At 39.5% G+C, this 17,902-nt stretch overlaps 1 protein-coding gene and 1 long non-coding RNA gene across 2 annotated transcripts in view; both read left to right on the forward strand.

Annotated features, from left to right (window-relative positions):
• LOC120321131 overlaps window positions 1-15,955 on the forward strand; it is a 31,452-nt gene extending 15,497 nt beyond the window's left edge. The window contains exon 2 of the long non-coding RNA XR_005560701.2: window positions 15,523-15,955. This is a non-coding gene — a long non-coding RNA (uncharacterized LOC120321131). The remainder of the gene's footprint in view (window positions 1-15,522) is intronic.
• On the forward strand, window positions 1,599-2,432 carry LOC26536149. The gene is made up of 2 exons (XM_015197467.3): window positions 1,599-1,891; window positions 2,022-2,432. Exons 1-2 carry the CDS (start codon window positions 1,726-1,728, stop codon window positions 2,333-2,335), a joined length of 480 nt encoding a protein of 159 aa, XP_015052953.1. The 5' UTR covers window positions 1,599-1,725; the 3' UTR covers window positions 2,336-2,432.
• Window positions 15,956-17,902: the final 1,947 nt, after the last annotated feature.

Raw genomic sequence — 17,902 nt, forward strand, 5'->3', positions numbered from 1 at the left:
TTGTAGAGATATAGCCGAGTAACACGTATCGGATAGTCGAGTAAAACGACTATAAGTTTCCTTTTTATTATACTTTATGTTTTTGATATTCATTTTGATTGCGCCTATTTTGCTGCGCTTTCCCGTCATCCCCCTTTTCAGCTTTGTATTTAATTTTGTTTATGCACAACTCGGAACACATATTTGAGATTTCTTTGGCTTGAAAGTAGATTTTCCCATATCTGGCACTATTCAGCCGGCAGTCCTGGCTGTTGTCCTGTCATTGTCCTGGCTGCTAGAGAGCTTTTCCCTCCAGCACTACTACTACAACAAATGCCTGTCGTTGTCGCTTTCCCATGTCGACGTTTATTTATGCAAATTTAATTTCCATACTAAACGCTCTTTGTGTGTAAGCGTGGTGAATGCGAGTGTGTGTCTGCTCGAAAAATTCACTTTGCCTTGCCCATTTTGGCCTGATTTTACTTACTCTTGTTGGGTGCGAAAAGCTGCAGCTCCTGCTCCTGTGGGTGGCGCAAGTATTTTTCCGTTATTGCTTTTTATCAGCCTTGATAAGTGAGAGGGCTGTCGCTATTTCCCCACTAGTCCGCCACTCCAAGAAATTTTATTACACTGCGGCGTTAAAATTGTTTGCTTGCTAATAGAAAATGATTTTTTTTACGCCCAGCCACGCTCTTCATTTGCATGCCTGGGGCCAAGGGAGCAATGTCCTTAATTAAGTGGCAGCACCGCGCGGAGGAAGTAGCAGGATTCTGGCAGGAGTCACAGGCAGGAGTAAGCGGCTTGTCATATGTGCTTGTTCAGTTGAGTGCCTCAGCCATCAGAAAGTTAATTTAAAATTTTCAGCATAAACCACCCAGTAAGTTTTCCGTTTGCTATAGTTTTTTCTCCTGTTTTTTTCGGTTATGCCAGGACCTTGCCAGAAATCGGTTTTATGTAAATGACGCTCTGTGGCAGATAAAACATTTTTTTTTAGTTTCCCTTTCTGGTAGCTTGAGTTATTGGCAGGCACAAAGAGGGCGTTTTGGCATTGAAGCTCATTTCGGGATAATTCACCTCACCCACATATGAACATATTGACCATAGGAAAAAGTGTCCTTTGCTTTGGATTTCCTCTTATCATGGCTGCATTTTTTGTGGACCACCCAAATGACTCTATTCGTGTGGTTACGATTTCATTATACGGCCTTTTTTTGGGCCTCCGTAATATTCATTCGTTATTGTGATCTCCACAAAATTTTGGGATTTGACGTGACAATATTCTTTTCCACGCTTGTTTATTTGTATTCAGGTCATATTACTGAAAGGAAAACAAAATTATTCAACGCATTTTAAATTATCTTTGTGTTCAACTGTGGTCAGATTGAATTCGCAGATATGTGTAAGGCCGTTTTGCAGAAACTTTCGCTTTGAAAAATACGTAAAATTTAACAAATGAATCAAAAATTAACTAATATTTTACTGAGCATTTTGGAAAATGTTCATATAAATATTTAGCTCCGTGCTAAGTTATTTCTTGTGCAAATGCATTCCTGTGTAAAACGGTATGATAGAATTTTGGGGCATAACTTTACAAAAAATTTGATTCTTTGCAGAATTAGTTCAATATTCCATCAAAAATGTCTCTCATTTAATTAATTGTATTACGGGGACAGCACTCAAAAGGGCCGAATCCCATTGAACTTTCGCCCATCTCTTGACCTCCCAGGTCGCTCTGGGCCAAAACACATGTGGATCCAGGGCCCAGACGACAGACAGGCAAGGTCTGTCTCTCGCAGCATGTGGCCTGCTTTACGGCGCATAAGGGATACAAATTTTTTGGCTACTGCCGAATTGCTGGCTGAATGGCTTTGCAGGGAACTAAAAGGACTGCGTGTGGCATTCGTGGAATTGGGTAAATAAGAATCGTAGGGACGTCAAGTGGCGGTGTGAGCATTTGGCTGGCGGGCAACTTGAAAGTTATCAACGCGCCACTTTTGGCGCTTGAATTAATTTTGTTTTCTTTTTTGAATTTTTTTTAAAAGCGAGAAAGAGTGAGGTGGCGGAACGGATGTCCTGCCATAACGCAAAGCACACCGGAAGCGCCAGCAGACGCTGCTGTTTGTCGTTGAAAGGAGCTCGGCTAAAAGGATTCCGCCGCAATTTGTTTGATGTTTGCTACGTGTTTTCAAATATGTTCCGCAGCTTCAGCTACCCCCCCGTCCTCGTTGGCTGGCGACATTCGGTGCCGGCCAATTGCAGCAGCAACGAATGCTGGAAAATATTTCACAGAAAATTCTTCAAACTTTCCCAGGCAGACTTCTTTTTATGCGACTGCGGAGGATGCTATAAGAAATGAGCATCCCATGGCGTCTGAGCATTTGTTTTTGTGTGCTGATGCTTGTCTAATAATAAACTGCGTTCCAAAAAAGCTTGGGAATAAGCTTGCAATAAAATATATATTTTCTTTTCGTACCCGTTTGCCACTGTCAATAAGAAGAATATGTGGATAATTCAAATCAATAAACGGGAAAATGTTTAATCCATCAGGTTATACCAAATGTTTATATTTTTCAAAAATGAAAATGAAATTGAAAACATTTCACCAAGCCTTTTTGTAAATTAACACACAATCTCGCCATACCAATTAATTTATTATAAATGTATCAAACCAAACCACACGATGGTGTACAGAAACTATAACCAAACCCATAACCGAAAAAGCTAGCAAAGTATAATGCTTCCGGTTCGCACTTGCGGCAAATAAATGGTGTGAAATTTACATAAAACAAAAGTAAATGCAAATGTAAAAAAGGCACACACGCAGGAAGCGGAAATGAAGTTTATGGCTGCCCATCTCTGTGCCCGTCTCTGTGTCGGTGTAAATATGAGGGGGTGTCGGCAGGAAGTAGTAAAATCCCTAATAGAAATGAGGCGTGGCAGGGCAAGGAAAACCACACAAAACTAATTTCCCCAAGGCGCGCTGCGAGAAAAAACTCATCTCAAATGGGAGTAACACGCCCCGGAGCAGCAAAACACCAACAGCCCATTGAAGCAGACAAGATTAGCGCAGTTTTCCGGATTTTTGCGCATTGGGAGATCTAATGGGGCGTGTTTCTAAATAGGCTATATATGAAAGGTCTTCTCCCGCTTAGTTCTCTTCAGGCCTTCAAGCTTCTAAGATGGTAAAAAACTCAACTGTTTAGATCACACTTAATTTGTTTAGTAGTAGAGACTATCATAAACAGAAATGCATCCGGTTTTTACTATTACTTATTAATACTATTTGACTTTCTATGTGCCACTTTAATAAATTAGATTATAATTTTTAAAAAATGTTTATAACTGTGTACCATTTTGAAGTCCATAAGCAAATATTATGTTATTATTATTATATAATTATTATTGTCAGTCCATTTAGAACTCAATTTAATTAATAAAGCTTTGGTTTAACTAAACTTGCAACTGAAAATTTGTTTAAAAATTATGACGTTTGGTGTTAGTTAGTTAGCTGACAAATATATATATATACTGCAAGTGAATCCAATTCCCTCTGGTGCTTTTTAATCCTAAAGAACTTTTTGCAATTGTTTCATTTTCTCCACCGAGTGTTTATTTTCGCCCCTCCCCACTTTTTCACGCCTCAAAAAGTGCGACAAAGTATAAAAAATGTGGCTGCCGCACAAAGGATACACTTCGGGTGCACAACATGTGCCGTGTGTACAACTGGAAGCGTAAAAAAAATATATATATATAAATTAGCAACAATCCATCAACGACTTTTTTCCGCTCCTCCCTTTTTATTTCGTAACCCCGCTCGTTGTGCTGCCTGCTCCTCACTTAAGTGTTATTAAAGCCGACGACTGACGACTGTCTGCCTCTTAGGCATAATTGTTGCTTTACTTAGCCCGCCCACTTAAGCCCCCAACACCCAGCACCCACATCTCACTACCCACCCACCCGTCACCCTTGAAAGCTGCACCTTTTACGCTTTTGCCTGTAGTTTATTTCATTTGTCTGCCACTCGGCAGCATTTTCACTTATTTCTTTGACTTACATTTTCTTCTTCTTATTTTTCGTGAATTTTTTGTTTCGCATTTATGACTTTTGCCTTTTAGTGGCCTCTTAAGATGCCCAAAGTGTTTGCCAGCCCACGCCGCGTATGAGTAATGAGGAGGAATGCCGCACGATATTACTCATTCGCCCGTTATTCCCCTGTTGCTAATAATAAACACCTTTGGGGTCCTATCAAATATGTGCATTAAATGAAGAGCGGAAGTATATACTTGATAGCTTGACAAATGACTGCAATTTAGTGGTCCAAAAAAGTTTTCATCACCTAATTAATGTGATTCCAGGTGATTTCATCTCAAGCAATAAGCATGGAGAAATGCGCCATTAAACTGCTGAAAATACAATTCAATTATGGCTTTCAATGGGCCTCCTTATATACGTACATACGTGCGATTGGCTGTTTGCTTTGGGTTACATATCGTGCTAATGCCAGTCACGTCATCTACATGTCGGAGGCTTATCAAGGTCCCAGGCTGTTGGCCAGGGACTTAAGTCTGCTGCGCCCGTATTTAGAATATTTGTGGGTTCTCCCCTGCTTCTTAGTCGAATAATGTTGCCACTGCAAATTAATTTCTCAAGAGCTCAAGAGCACATGTGACGAGAAGACAAACACGAATATTCCCTTTTCTAAACACTAGCTAGGCAAACAATATCGTGTATATTTACTTGTACATATTTTGTAAATGCGACCTGAGAGTCTCAGGCATTATGTCGTCGCTTGTTAAATCTGTTCAATCTGGGCGTGCGATGACATGTGTTTGCGTCTAGTCCTTGGTCCTTGTTCTTGTTTTTGCATTAGACCGACAACTTAGTTATGGGTGAAATTTGCATTACATATATTAAAAACTCACCCGAATTATCTGGTTGTTGGAGTGAAGGCGTTGGCATACCTTAACCGAAGTATATCTTCTTTAGCTAATTAGCACTATCAAACATATCGAATCCTTTGAAGGTTCGGTTTTTGCTAAAAAGAACTTGCTGGAAACACTTTTTTTCTTTCAATACCTTTAAAGGCAAGGCAAGTAATAAGTAATAATTTTATTATTTCGGGCCGAATTAATTTTTCAATCATTTTACCAATTTGTCCAAATGAAAATAAAGCCGGTCATAAGGAGATAGCAAAAATGAGAAATATTCTTTTCTACTTTCTACTTCTCGATTTCTGGAGATCCAAAATACGCATCGAAGCGTTTATTTATTTCATTTTCCATTGGGCACTTACGTATTGCCAGCAATTTTTCTGCATCAAATGAAATTGAAGTTCCGCTGCCCTGAGTCCTGCCAAAGTCCTTGCCACGCCCACCGATCAAGGCTATCAATATCCTGGCGTAAAAGCGGAAGAAAAGCGAGTGCGAGTGCGATTCGAGGCGAGGCAATCAACAGAAAATACATTTACCCCCGCATTTGGCCAACCATTTTCCCAGCCTTTTTTCCTCATGAAATTTCTCATGCTTCACTGCTGGAGCATAAGGGGAAAAATTTCCGGGGAGAGCAGTCAAAACATTTGTTCATTTCCGTTTCACGACAATATTCATATTAGCGGCAAATTTCTGTGCCTTCGATTGGAGATTTTCGCTCAATAAACATGCCTGGGCATTGGTCCATGACGATTGCTCTGCCCCCAATTTTTCCTGGTTTTTTGTTTATTTTAATTTCGGGACCGGGAGGCGGGAAATGAATTTGAAATCCAAACATTTCCATTCATACACGTTATTATTTATTAGGCATTTGTGCTGATGTTTTTATATTTATAGCATTGGTACGAGATTTATTTTTATTGCCCAGTTATTACGCATATCGGTATGATAATAAATATTCCAGCCAAGAGAAAAGGCAACTCAGAGCTGCAAAATGCTGGCGATGCTCAAGTGAAAGCTCTATTGAAGCGTGCCATTTCCACAGCATTCAAGTATTTTCTACACCCGAACTAGATTAAATTTAATGCATACATTTTGCTTACACTTTGGCAATTTTACCATTTCCTTTTCATTCTTTTATTTTCATTTTATTTTATTTTTTGGGGTAAGCCCCTTGAATTAGTCTGGGTAATTTTGTTGCCAATTCGAGAGCTCTTCGAGAAGGCAGTCCTCGAGTCTGTTGTTCATCTATATATATTTATATCCCAGCATACATAACTATTTCTGTGAACTCATGCATTTCAAAGAGTTATTGCAGTTCTTTGCATCTTGGTTGGCTTTTGGGTGTCAACGAACTTGGAGAGTGTTTTCGCATTTGCGAGGTAAACGTTCCATAAATTTAAAGCACATAAAATTCCATGCTGTCGTCTGCTTGTCGCTTGTGGCATTAGTTGGATGAAACATTTGCCCCATGAAAAGTATGGCAGTTTGAATAGACGTGCTGAGTTAGACCTTTAATAAATTTAAATTTCAAAGGCCACTCATGACATCAGCAGAGACTTAAGCATTCATCTTGGAATAATAAGGATGTATTCAAACTAAAAATTTATTTGAAATAAAACCTGAGAAGGTTGTTGTAAATGACATATAAATTAATACACAGCTATTGTAAGGCTCATAATTATTTATATTCGTTTTCTTTAGCTCGTGAGTAATCAGTAAACTAAAATTACTAAATGTTTTGTTCTACCTTTTTGGTTATCAAATACGATTGCTTATGGTCGGCCGTTTGCACTATGTTTTAATTATCTTGTGACCATGTACGAGCCGACCGCACTGATTGTCTTCCATACATAATGCAATTAATCAATGACAAGAGCCCCGATTGACGTAACAATTCACTTGGTTCTGCATTCCGTGCCGCTGAAAGTGCATTTGCGGGTTCAAGTAAGTAACTGGAACCCTGTTTCGAGTTTCCAGTTTCCATTTTCCGGATCCAGAAGCATCGGCAGCAAGAGGCCAACTAAATTTCAATTAGGTTTAAATGTAAGCACAGTAAATTGCGCAAGTGTCCACGTGGGCAATCTATTTGCATTAGTCTGTGAATGAGAATGTACGGTATTAATGCGTAATTATGCTAACAAGTCAAAGGTCCGATCTCTGACCCCAAGCCCTGATTCCAGTGCGGCTAAATCAGTTTAATTATAAAAGATTAACCAGCCGGTGTCTGACAGATGAACTCGCAGTTGCTCGCCATGGGGATTAATTGAAATGCCCCACACAAAGTCAATCCAAATCCAATAACAATGCTGTTGCCCGCCGGAAGTTTGTTTTCGGCAACTAATCCCAAATGATTAACGAAAATGCGCGCGAAAGTGTTGGAATCGGAATCCTTGGAATGTCCTGTTCTTCCACAAAACTTTACTGCCCATCCCCATGCCCTAGCACTCTATGTACACACACAGCTCAAGGCACATAATTCATTGAGGCCCGGCTGTTGTTGTCTGGTGTGTGTCAATATTGGCGAAGGGACATGGAAAGCGTTCACAGTGTATATATTTGTAATAGCGATGAGGACGTGAGCGGAAGCTGACAATCCTCATAAAGGATAATCAGGATCAAGTTTATACCTGCGCTTTACAATTTAAGCGGGTTAATGCAGCATTTGGGGTTCGATGACAGCGTATTATATTACACGCCGTTTGATATTTGAAATCAAAACATTTTGTTAGTAAATAATAGTAAATAAGTAAAGTAAAGTAGTAAATAAGTAACCAATAGATAGTTCTAATAATATTCCTTAAAATTGTTTATAAAAACCCACAAAAATTTCAAACTAGACAATTAACTTGATCCTCGTATTGAGTAACATTCTCATCTATTTTTTTAACCGGGGTCCATCGCTAATTCGTAATGGTGACAGCCCGTGCCACACCGTCTTGTTGCGTGAGTGTCGGCTAGGCGCTTGGCGCTATATGCGTGCGGAATTCAATAAAAATTCTAATGGTTTTCTGATGATAATCTCATGACTGTGAAAATCAAACAGCCAAGCGTTTCCCGGGCAATATTTGCACTTCGGTCTGCGATTGGGTTTGGTTTCGGTTTCGGTTACGGTTTCCTGTCGACTCGCTCGACTCGTATCTTCCTAAATATTTGCCACGCTCCACGCTGTCAACTTGGTAGCTTCGATTGAATTCCTTTATCCGCCATACCACTTTGGGCTACAGCTCCAGCTCCACTTCATGCTTCGTTAACTGGGAATTCCTGCCAGTCGTGGTGGCATACGTTTCAGTCTGTCTCCTTTTGTTCGGGGACATACCTTTTTTCCGTGCCGAAGCCCACATATTTGTTAATACCTATACCCCCGCCTGGCGGGGCAGCATAAGATTGGATTTAATCCTATTTGCCGCATTTGCTGCTTGGTTAGTTTTTCATTTCGCTCACAGCCGTCTAGCGCATCCTTCCATGCCATTGATTTAGCCGTTGCACTTTGACATTCTGATTGGCATTGGCCTTACTTCCCATTGTTTTGAGCTTCGACTTAGCTTCACCCCTCGTTTGCATGCGGGAATTAAAAATAATATACACAGCCTAAGCTTAAAGTTGCTTTGGGGCTTACGTTGCAAATAAGCGTATGAGCAAATATTTTTGTATTTTCATCTGTCTGTATTTTTAAACTAGACAAGCAGCCGCCGGTTGCAGACGTCTAGTGGGACCTGCATAAAATGCAGACAATATTAAAAACTAAATGAAAGACAAACACGTGGGGCAGCTGACTTTTTGTATATGTATTTAGTTAAAATAAATGAAATTATGAAGTATGTTTTGTTAAATAAGAAACGGATTCCTTATCTTTTGTGTATATTTTTGATTTCGACTTTATTATGCATAGGTAAACGGTGCATATCTTGATTTTCCTATGTGTATCTGGCAGCTCTGTCTACCGACTCGAAAGAAATCCTCTATTTTGCAGAGCATCCGCTGGCACAGTTTCCCTTTGAGCAAAGTTGTCCCGATATCCGGACAACTTTCGCTGAAGTCATTGGACCAATCGCATGTCCCGACTGCGGTTGAAAGCCGCCGTTGGCGATGGCGATAAGTCCACACAAAAGTCATTAAACTTGTACTCGCCACTTTTTTTTGGGCGTGGCCGTGAAAGCGCTGGCTAAAGTCAACTTTTATGCACATGTTCGCCGTAAATTCGATTCAATTTCTTGGCACTCAGCGGGCCAAAATGTCTGTGTGTGTGAGTTAATTTCCGGTTCCGGAGTTTGCCTGCAAATGGCTCAGCAAATTAGCGACAAAACTTTACGGACGCCGCAACACAGGGCAATTAAAAATACAAGTAAAACGGCAGCAGCAATAATTACAACATACTTTTGCTGAGGAAGGAAAAACTGCCGCATCAGCAGAGCAATAACAGTTTGGTTCCCGCATCCTGGAAGAGCTGGAGCGTCCTTCATATTCAATTCAACTTTGTGCAGCTTTTGATTTTAATTAGGGCCACTTAAGACGAAATGCTTGCTGCTTGCCATTTTCTTTCCAACCAGTGACCAGTTTTATCCCTATTTATCTCCTATTTTAAACGAAAATGTGCACACGCACACACAAAACAAATTGTCCTGGGTTTCCTGGTGCCTCTTGGCATCTTAAGCGGTATTCTTTTAACGTATAATTGCTGTGCGAGACTACAAATTTTTCACAGAGTTTTCCTCCTGCCTCTCGGCTGCGGTGAGACCAAAGCCGAGCGAAAAAAACAGACAAAAGTAGTTTTGGTAGCTTAGCAAAGCGACAAAGGCGTAATACATCACAAAAAAAGCTGGCAGAGAAAATTAACGAGTGGGGTTAAAAACGAATTTTATATGCTCTAAAAACTGTGTAATAGTATTTGATCATAGAATTTAAATAGTTTAATCACATTATTTAATTATTAAATTAATTTGAGTAAGAGCATACAATTTTTGGACTTCTCTATTGGGCTAAAATAAATTTTTAAAGTTATAATTATTTGTATCACTTTACCAAAATTAATCTAGTTTATCAGATTTTCAGGTTCGTTTCCTCTGCGGCATAGTCCTTTCTGCCTTGCATCATCGAGCTGCTGCGGGCCAGGACTCGAATTCACATTTTGTCAAGCGTTTGCGTGAGTGTGAGTGTGCGTCTGTGCTTGTCTATGCTTTATGTGTGCGGTGTGTTTTGCCTGCGAGTGCACAAAGTTAAATGGTTTTTTCATATACTATCCGAGAGCCTCTGTCTCGTTCGTCTACTCTAGCGCCATCTCTCTCTGCCTTGGTGCTCGTGTTTGCTTGTGTGTCTGCCAAACGGCATTTGGTTTTCAGTATTTGCCAGCGGACACAGATAACTAAGTACGAATGAGTTTGGGTGCAAATGTGAAAATAAATGAAGTATTTAATAAACTGATGAGCTTGATTGATTTCCATTGATTGTTAAATAAATCCAGACCTTATAAATAATGAACTTTTTCAGGGATGTGTGATTAAATACAGGCAATTGTATTTGATTTAAAATTCTTCTAGGTAAAAGTGTCACTTGACAAAATATTAGTGCTATTGTACGCTTTTAAATTTAAACTAGTCTTAACTAAGTGACGCTTACACCTAGTTTTTGATGTTTAAGCTATTTACATCTTGTGGGCTTTTGCTTTAAATATTATTCGATTTCTCCGTTCCAAATCGACTGAACAGGCATCGACTGAAAGCATTGAGTATACGACGCGTTGGCCCAGGTCAAAGAGCCTCTGGTGAAGAGTTCATCAGGAACTTTCGCCGCGACCGCCTCATTGTGATGCATTCGTTTCCTGTCAAATCAACTGTCAAATAGTGAACGGTACTTTTGATTATCAGCCATTTTTCATGCCACCTACCCGCTACCCGCGCAGCCATCTTTGAATTTTCCCCACGGAAATGCGTGTGCCGTGTGTTTGTGCGCGTACCTTGGTTTGCCTTGGGTACATTTAAATTTCCATTTGAAATTGGCAGCAGTTGGGCGGGGCGAAAAGAGGTTACGGAGGAACCGACAGCTGTTACAATATTATTGACTCATATCGCATGCACGGCACAAGCTCACGACGAGTCCTGCAGGATACCGGATTCAGATACTGGCATTAGCTCTGTATACTGTATGGATTATACGCCAAACATTTTCCAAAAGAAATATATTTGTGTTATAATAGAAGGAATTAACAGGAAACACTTTAGTAAATATATGTAATTTAAATATCATAGCTTAAGAAGACTCCTGTCATCTTTTGAAATTATTGAATTAATTGAACTTAAAAAAAAAAAAAATATCATGAATTGGAAGCTCTTTACATATTTAAATATTCTCTTGTGGGCCGCATAAACGTTTAAGCCAGTGCGAGCAAGCTGTTCCCTACCTTCGTTTCTGATTTGCCATCGACCTGCAACTTGGGGGTTGAGTTTTGTGTGCGGCGAACTTGGCATAAAATTAAGTGCTCCATTTTAATTGAATTGATGTCGGTCGAGGAGCCAAGAACGTGTGCCAGCCTCCTTGGAAAGGTAGCTTTTGACAATCTTGTGTCAATAAATGGCCGGGTGCTTCAGCCACATATGCTGCCAATTCTGGGGTTCTGAATACCTTTTGACTTTGCTTTTTATGCTCTCCAGTCTCAGACTGTTTTATTTCGGTTCAGGTAATCATCGGGGATCTCGACAGGCACGTCTTCGTTGTGAGTTCCTTTTTTTCTATATTTTTTTTTGTCTCGAGGTGGCAACATCTGTTTGATAATGTCTGCCAAATGTTTATCACTGTTTCACTGTTCGTATTCTTTTTGTATTCAGCTCTGTTTATGCCCTTCACGAATGCATAAAGCGAGATTTTTCTGAAGTTTGGTGGCTGAGAAGGATCTATAAGACTTAAAGGCAAAAGGTCATGAATACGTTTTCTAAGTTAAATACATGGCCATGATAGGGTGATTAGACTAGCCATGTTTGGAATGCCAAACATCAATTTAATAAAGAATACAATTATTCAATCAGCAAGCCAATAAAATGTATTGGTCAAAGCAACAAGTATTAAAAAAGTTCAGCTTTAATGCCTTCTATTAATATTATATCCATACATGACCGGCAGTATATGGATTTATTAAAGTTTAACTGAAATATAATATTTTTTTCTGTTCAGTCCCATTTTAAGATTATACCTCCCACAACATTGACCAAACATAAATAGTCAACAGGTTAAAAAGCATAAATCAGTGCTGACTTTTTGCCGATGACTCTGCACTGGGAAAGTGTCGTTTAATTTCCAATTTTCAGCGTCGGTGCCGGCAAAAAGTTGCCTTTCATTTTCCCATCGAACCCTGCGTTAATCGCTGGTGTCATGTGGTGCCCCAGTTCCGATCCAACGATACGTCGCGATGCGTTCAAGTGGCGTTTGTTAAGTACAACACGCTTGACATCATTATCGCGACTGTCAACAGAAGCTGCTTACCCCGAATCTGTTGATTATGTTGTTGCTGCCTTCGTCGAGGAGGCTGTGAAGTTTGCCCTCTGATTGACAACTTTCGGTGGGTTCAAAGGTCCCCGAAACTTTGCCCCCCTTTTGTCAATTGTCACTCGAATCCAATTTAACACAGCCATACGCGCAAGTTGGCTGCCTGAAAGGAATCGTAAACAGCGTTTTAAACAACCACGCACCGTGCCGCCGAAAAAGGCATCAACATCATTGGCATCGTCATCGTTATCTGACAGTTTGCGTTTGACAAAAGTGTCGAGGCGTTAACGGAGCTTGCAGCTGCCTTTCACTTGGCGGTGGCAACCCTGGCAACTGTCACAACTTTTTGCATCATGTCACGCACCCTAAGTGACACGCCAAAGTTTCGGGAAATATTTAGCTCAACTTTTCGCTAAAAATGGCCGATTCTTTAAAACAGATCTATTGATTGTTTAAATGGAATGCTCGAGACCCAAGAAAAATCTTTTTACTACTGGGTGAAAAACAAAATAATCGTTGTTTGTGTAAGATTTACAACATTTAAATGCGTAACATCTGCTCGCTATACAGAACGACAATGTTAACAATTGTAAAACCTTTACATTTGAACATAAATTAAATGCGCTTCTTGATTATGTATTCGTCTCCCCGAAATAATGAAATACCTTGGAGTCTTTAAACAATTTTTGCGTTTTATTGGCAAAAGTTTACCCATCTAAATAAACACAAAAAGTTTAACACGGGTTTCTTTGACTTGTGGTATGCAAATGTTATGCAATTTCATTTTTGGCTTTAACATACCAAATAAAATGTTTTCCCACCCAGATTAAATAACAAAATCTTTTCCGGATGAAACTCCCCCGAGCTAGCCGCAAAAGGTAAATGAAATGTGCAATCTGTGCGAATCGGAAAATCGAAAAACTTTTAGCCCAAAAAATTTTGCCAACAGCCAAACATGGCTAGCAATGTTTCAGGGGAATCTGTTGGAGTAGCAAAAGGGTTGTTAGTCTTTAAAAAAATAAGTTCACTTCTCCGTAGATAAATATTCACTTATATTATTAACATTTTTCTGGCTTACCCCTAGTAAGAAAACAGTATTACAAACCTAAAAAAGAAATGTACACAACTCGAATTTCAGGAAGCGTATTCTCTCTCTGGCTAATAATAATAATGTTTACCTTTTTGCCTTGAATAAAAGGCTAAGCCTTATGTTCCACTGGCATTTAACAAAAAATAAAAGCATTTCGAGCTGAACGCATAGAGACCGAGAGGAATGTGTGCTGTGTGAGAAGCCCAATGGGAGTCGTATTGAAAAATGTGTCAGCTTCCATGTTGAAAATTTGCATTTGGCAACGAGTTGGTCAAACTAACACCTGACATTGCAAAAGTATGTGTATGAGAAAAATATTTTTTTTTTCGTAAATTCAAACATTTTTGCACACGTGTGTGTTTGTTTGTATGTAGGTGACTTGTCATGAGCAGTTGGAATAGTTCGCACATTTCCATAAAATATAATTAAAGGCAACTCACCGGAGACATAAGACGGCCAGATTTTTGTGTAAAATACCATTTGTAACTCTGGAGATTTCTTGCATATTTTGCGGTGTTGTCTCAACATATTTAGCCTAGCTTTCAACGCAATTATCGTTACGACTATTGTGGAAATGCGTCAGTGAAGCATTTCCCCAAAAATAATTGCATATTTTATTGTAACTACTGTTTGCAACTGACAAATGCCTTCTGTGCTTGTTTAATTGTAACTACTTCTAATTGGAAGCATCAACACTTGTTTTGTGCAGGCATCTTAATTAAAACTCAGCTATACACACGTATGTAGATACTCGTATTCGTACACACAACCGCAATGAGTCTGCTACTGAAGTTTGAATGACTGCCAGCGCGCTGCAGCGGAGCTGTGGCAGAAATCGAGTATACGCCCCTTGAAAAATTTATCTGACATTTTCGCTCGCTTTGTTTCGAGAGGGAAGCTCCGCCAACAGGCAAGAGCCAAAAAAGAATTCACGCTCGATTTGAAGCTCATCCCGGCTGTCTATCAGCAACAGCAGGCACACGCAGAAAAGAGTTGTTAACTTCAATATGCCCGCTCCCAATATGAATTTAAATTCCTATTTATGAAACCATTGCCATTTAACTTACTTTAAAATTAGTTGCCTCCAGAGTGTATTAGTGTATTAGTGGCTTAGTCCCATATGAGAAAAACGTAAAATGCAGTCTACCTGTGCACGTTCCATTTTATGTTAACAACAAGCAAACAAATTCTAATAGTAATACGAGTATATGCTTGATGGCTATTTACCACAATTTTTCTCAAGTGCAATCCTCCGAGTGCCTTCACGAAAGCGACAGTTGAATGGGTCCCATCTCAATGAACATGCCCCGAGTTCCTGCACCACACTCATTAGATCTGTCCATTGATATTGGTACGAGATGTCCTCCTCTCTGGCTGACAACCCGTTTTTGAGTTCTCTGATATTTCGTCACTTAGGCGGCCCAGAGTCCGGGAACCGATTTTGTTTTTACATAAGCGGAGTGCGGGGGAGCGAGAAAGGTCCTGGAATTTTCTGGCTTTTCCGGTGTTATGAGAGTCATAGTCATTCTGCTTCACATCGCCCTCCCCATCTCCCATTTGCATGAATGGATTGGGGGAGATGTTTGCCCGAGATGTTGCCCCAGGCCAGAAAACAGGACATGGACCAAACAATGGTTAACCAATTTAGTGGAAAGTGTGGGCGGCGGGTGTCTGAGCGTCTGTTTTGTGGTTATGATCCGGCTATGGTTCGGAATTGATTTTAAATTAGCTTCATTTGCAGTTCGCTTTGGTGGCTTTAACAGGACTATCCAAGGTAGCTTTAAATGTTGTCTGGGGTATGAATAGGAAAACGCTTAAGTCTGAATAGGTCTGGAGGTATTTGGAAATAAACAAAAAATGTTTGTGTGACTTAACAACATATTTAATTCTTATTTTTAAGCTAAAAGATTAAAAACTTATCTTACAATATTTAAGAATCAATTTCTTATAGATTTTCTGTTTTGCTTGTCTTTTGCAATTTTAAATTGTATTTGCTTATATAATCCATCTGTTAAGCTTTTCATTATTATCTCATCTTTTCATGAAAAGAATGTTTTCCTCGTGCTGACTCTTCAAATTTTATGCTTATCATATAACCGGATTACGGGAATTATGCATTCAAAGTGCAGAGTGACGCCTGGCAATGACCGAGATGAAAGCTGAAAGTGCGAAGCGAAACAAAAGGCGATGTAGGTACGAAAATTGCATACAAATGCAGCGGGATGCAGGTCACATCTTAAACTAGTGCTTAGTTTAATGCGTTTCCCCGGATAACTCGACACTCCCGAAGTGAGTTGAGCAGAGTTGGCTTACTTCCGGCAAAGTCTGACCGTTTTATTTGGAAATATTTTCGCCAAGCCAACTGTTGTCTGTCGCTCAATCCTTTGCTATCTCACTTACACGAAAAAAAATGCGTTTTTTTATAAAATGATTCCGAATTTAATTTAATAAATCTATTAAAAGTTATGTTTTTGCGAAGAAACTGTATTGTTTTGTGGTCTGTGGTCTATTGTTTTTTTTTATTATTTTCAAAGACAACTTTAAAATAAAATTCAAAATTTATAGTATACTAAGTCAAAACAAAGTGCAACATTAAATTAAAATTTAATAGAATTCCCAGAAAAAATACTTTTAAATAGCAGTGGAAACTTATAATTTTTCTAGTGCATTTAGTTAGCTTGTGTTTGTTTTCCCTCGGTTGGTTGTCAAATGCTGGCCAACATCCTTGGAGTTTTCCATGGAGTTGCAGGGGCAGTGGGCCAACTGACAAATGTGCTGGGTTGAGCGTACAATAGATTTGCAGGACTATCTGTAAAATGATTCGTCTCCGCTTGGGGGAAATTTAATTTCCCGACTCAGTGGGAGCTGCAAAATTATTGAGCCAAGTTTTTGGCATAAATTCTTGAAGTGTCGCGAATAATTTGAGCTTTCTTCAATTTCGCCTAAGTCCCCTGCCAGGTTGGGGATTTCCCATCGCACTTCTGAGTGCTATTAGCGCATTCATTCATGCAGCTCGGAATTGATGTCAGGTTCTTTGACTTACGACGGTCCGCAGCGGGCTCTTTGGCGCATTGCCTTTATGAAACTCATAATTCCTGTTTTCGCCCACTACTTCCTTGCCTTCGGCCATTTTTGGCATTTTTTCCTAGTTCCACTTAAAGTGATGAAAGTGAAAAAGCCTCTTTTTTTAGAATGGGGTTTTTAAATGTAGAGGTAACTTCTCGGGAGGCAGCCGAGGTAGACTCTAGTAATGGCAATGCATATATACAAGTAGCAATCGTTATATCTGATAAACCTTTTAATTGTTTGCTTACAATAATGATGTTATTAATTAATTGATATTCTTATTTTTTACCATTTAAATACTCTTTAATAATATATGCACTTAAATAGTTAAAGGGACATACTAGATTCCTTGAAAAGTTCTCTGAAAAGATGTTCCGTCCGTCTCAGGGACTATAAAAGCTAGAAAGTTGAGAGCATGCATTTTCGACGACGTTGTTTTAGAACATTTCCACGCCTACAAGCTGCAAAAAGCTTTCTCGCCCACAATATTAAAAAATGTTTGGGTTATTTTTGATTTTACTATTTTTCTTGCCAATCGCTAAGCCAACAGACTGTTGAAGTTTTCCCCACTCACATTAAAATGAAGAGTATCTGCTAGTCGCGGATTCAAATATAGCGTTCCCTTGTGTTTTTCTTTAGTTCTCGTAAGCATTTTCTCCTAGGAAACCCCTATTGAACATTTGCCAGTTGTTAAATTAGAATATTACCAGTTTTGGCACGCGGCCGCAGCCTTTGGATAATTTAATTATGCCAACTCTCATGCATATTTAATGTAAAAGCTTTTTAACGCCTTACTTATTTATGTATTTTGAGCATTGGAAATTTATTCTTTGTTATTGAAAGCAGTCAGGGAAACTTCCAACACTATTTGGCCTCCAAGTGTTTTCAAATCCCACGCTCAGTTGAAGGCTAATTAAGAATACTTTTTGGACAGCGTTTCTGTTTATGCTTGGTGCACTAATTGCTAAAAACAAGTTTTTGGTTGTACTTCTAAACTGGCAGCAGATCTGCGGGGATCGCGTCCGAATCGATTTTCAATTTGGCAGTATTGAATTGTGGCCTGCAGTGGCAACTTGACAGCGAATTTCCCGACTGCGGTCTGTCGTTTAGATAGGCCGACCATTTTCCCAGGGAAAATTGATAAACAGAAGAACGCCATGCCGCCCAACACAAACATTGCCATCTGCATCTGTTGGCGTTCATTTAAAAAGTGTTCGCAGGCCAATATTGATAGCGTTTCCCATGCGAGGGCCAAGCGGCCTCTATTGCTTCAATTACTGGCAAAAAAAGGAAAATGTGGGGAAATGAAAGCCTTGTTTGGCAACTATGGTCTATGGTCTGTGGTCCAGTATGGGTACGTTGG

This window comes from Drosophila yakuba, chromosome 2R, assembly GCF_016746365.2.
Source record: "Drosophila yakuba strain Tai18E2 chromosome 2R, Prin_Dyak_Tai18E2_2.1, whole genome shotgun sequence".
Lineage (NCBI taxonomy): Eukaryota > Metazoa > Arthropoda > Insecta > Diptera > Drosophilidae > Drosophila > Drosophila yakuba.

Bases quoted from the DNA above. Each gene is read 5' to 3' on its own strand.
- LOC26536149 (XM_015197467.3), top strand. From the start codon at position 1,726: ATGTGGATCCAGGGCCCAGACGACAGACAGGCAAGGTCTGTCTCTCGC. The intron at 1,892-2,021 runs GTAAATAAGAAT...TTTTTTTAAAAG, and splicing joins TGTGGCATTCGTGGAATTGG to CGAGAAAGAGTGAGGTGGCG.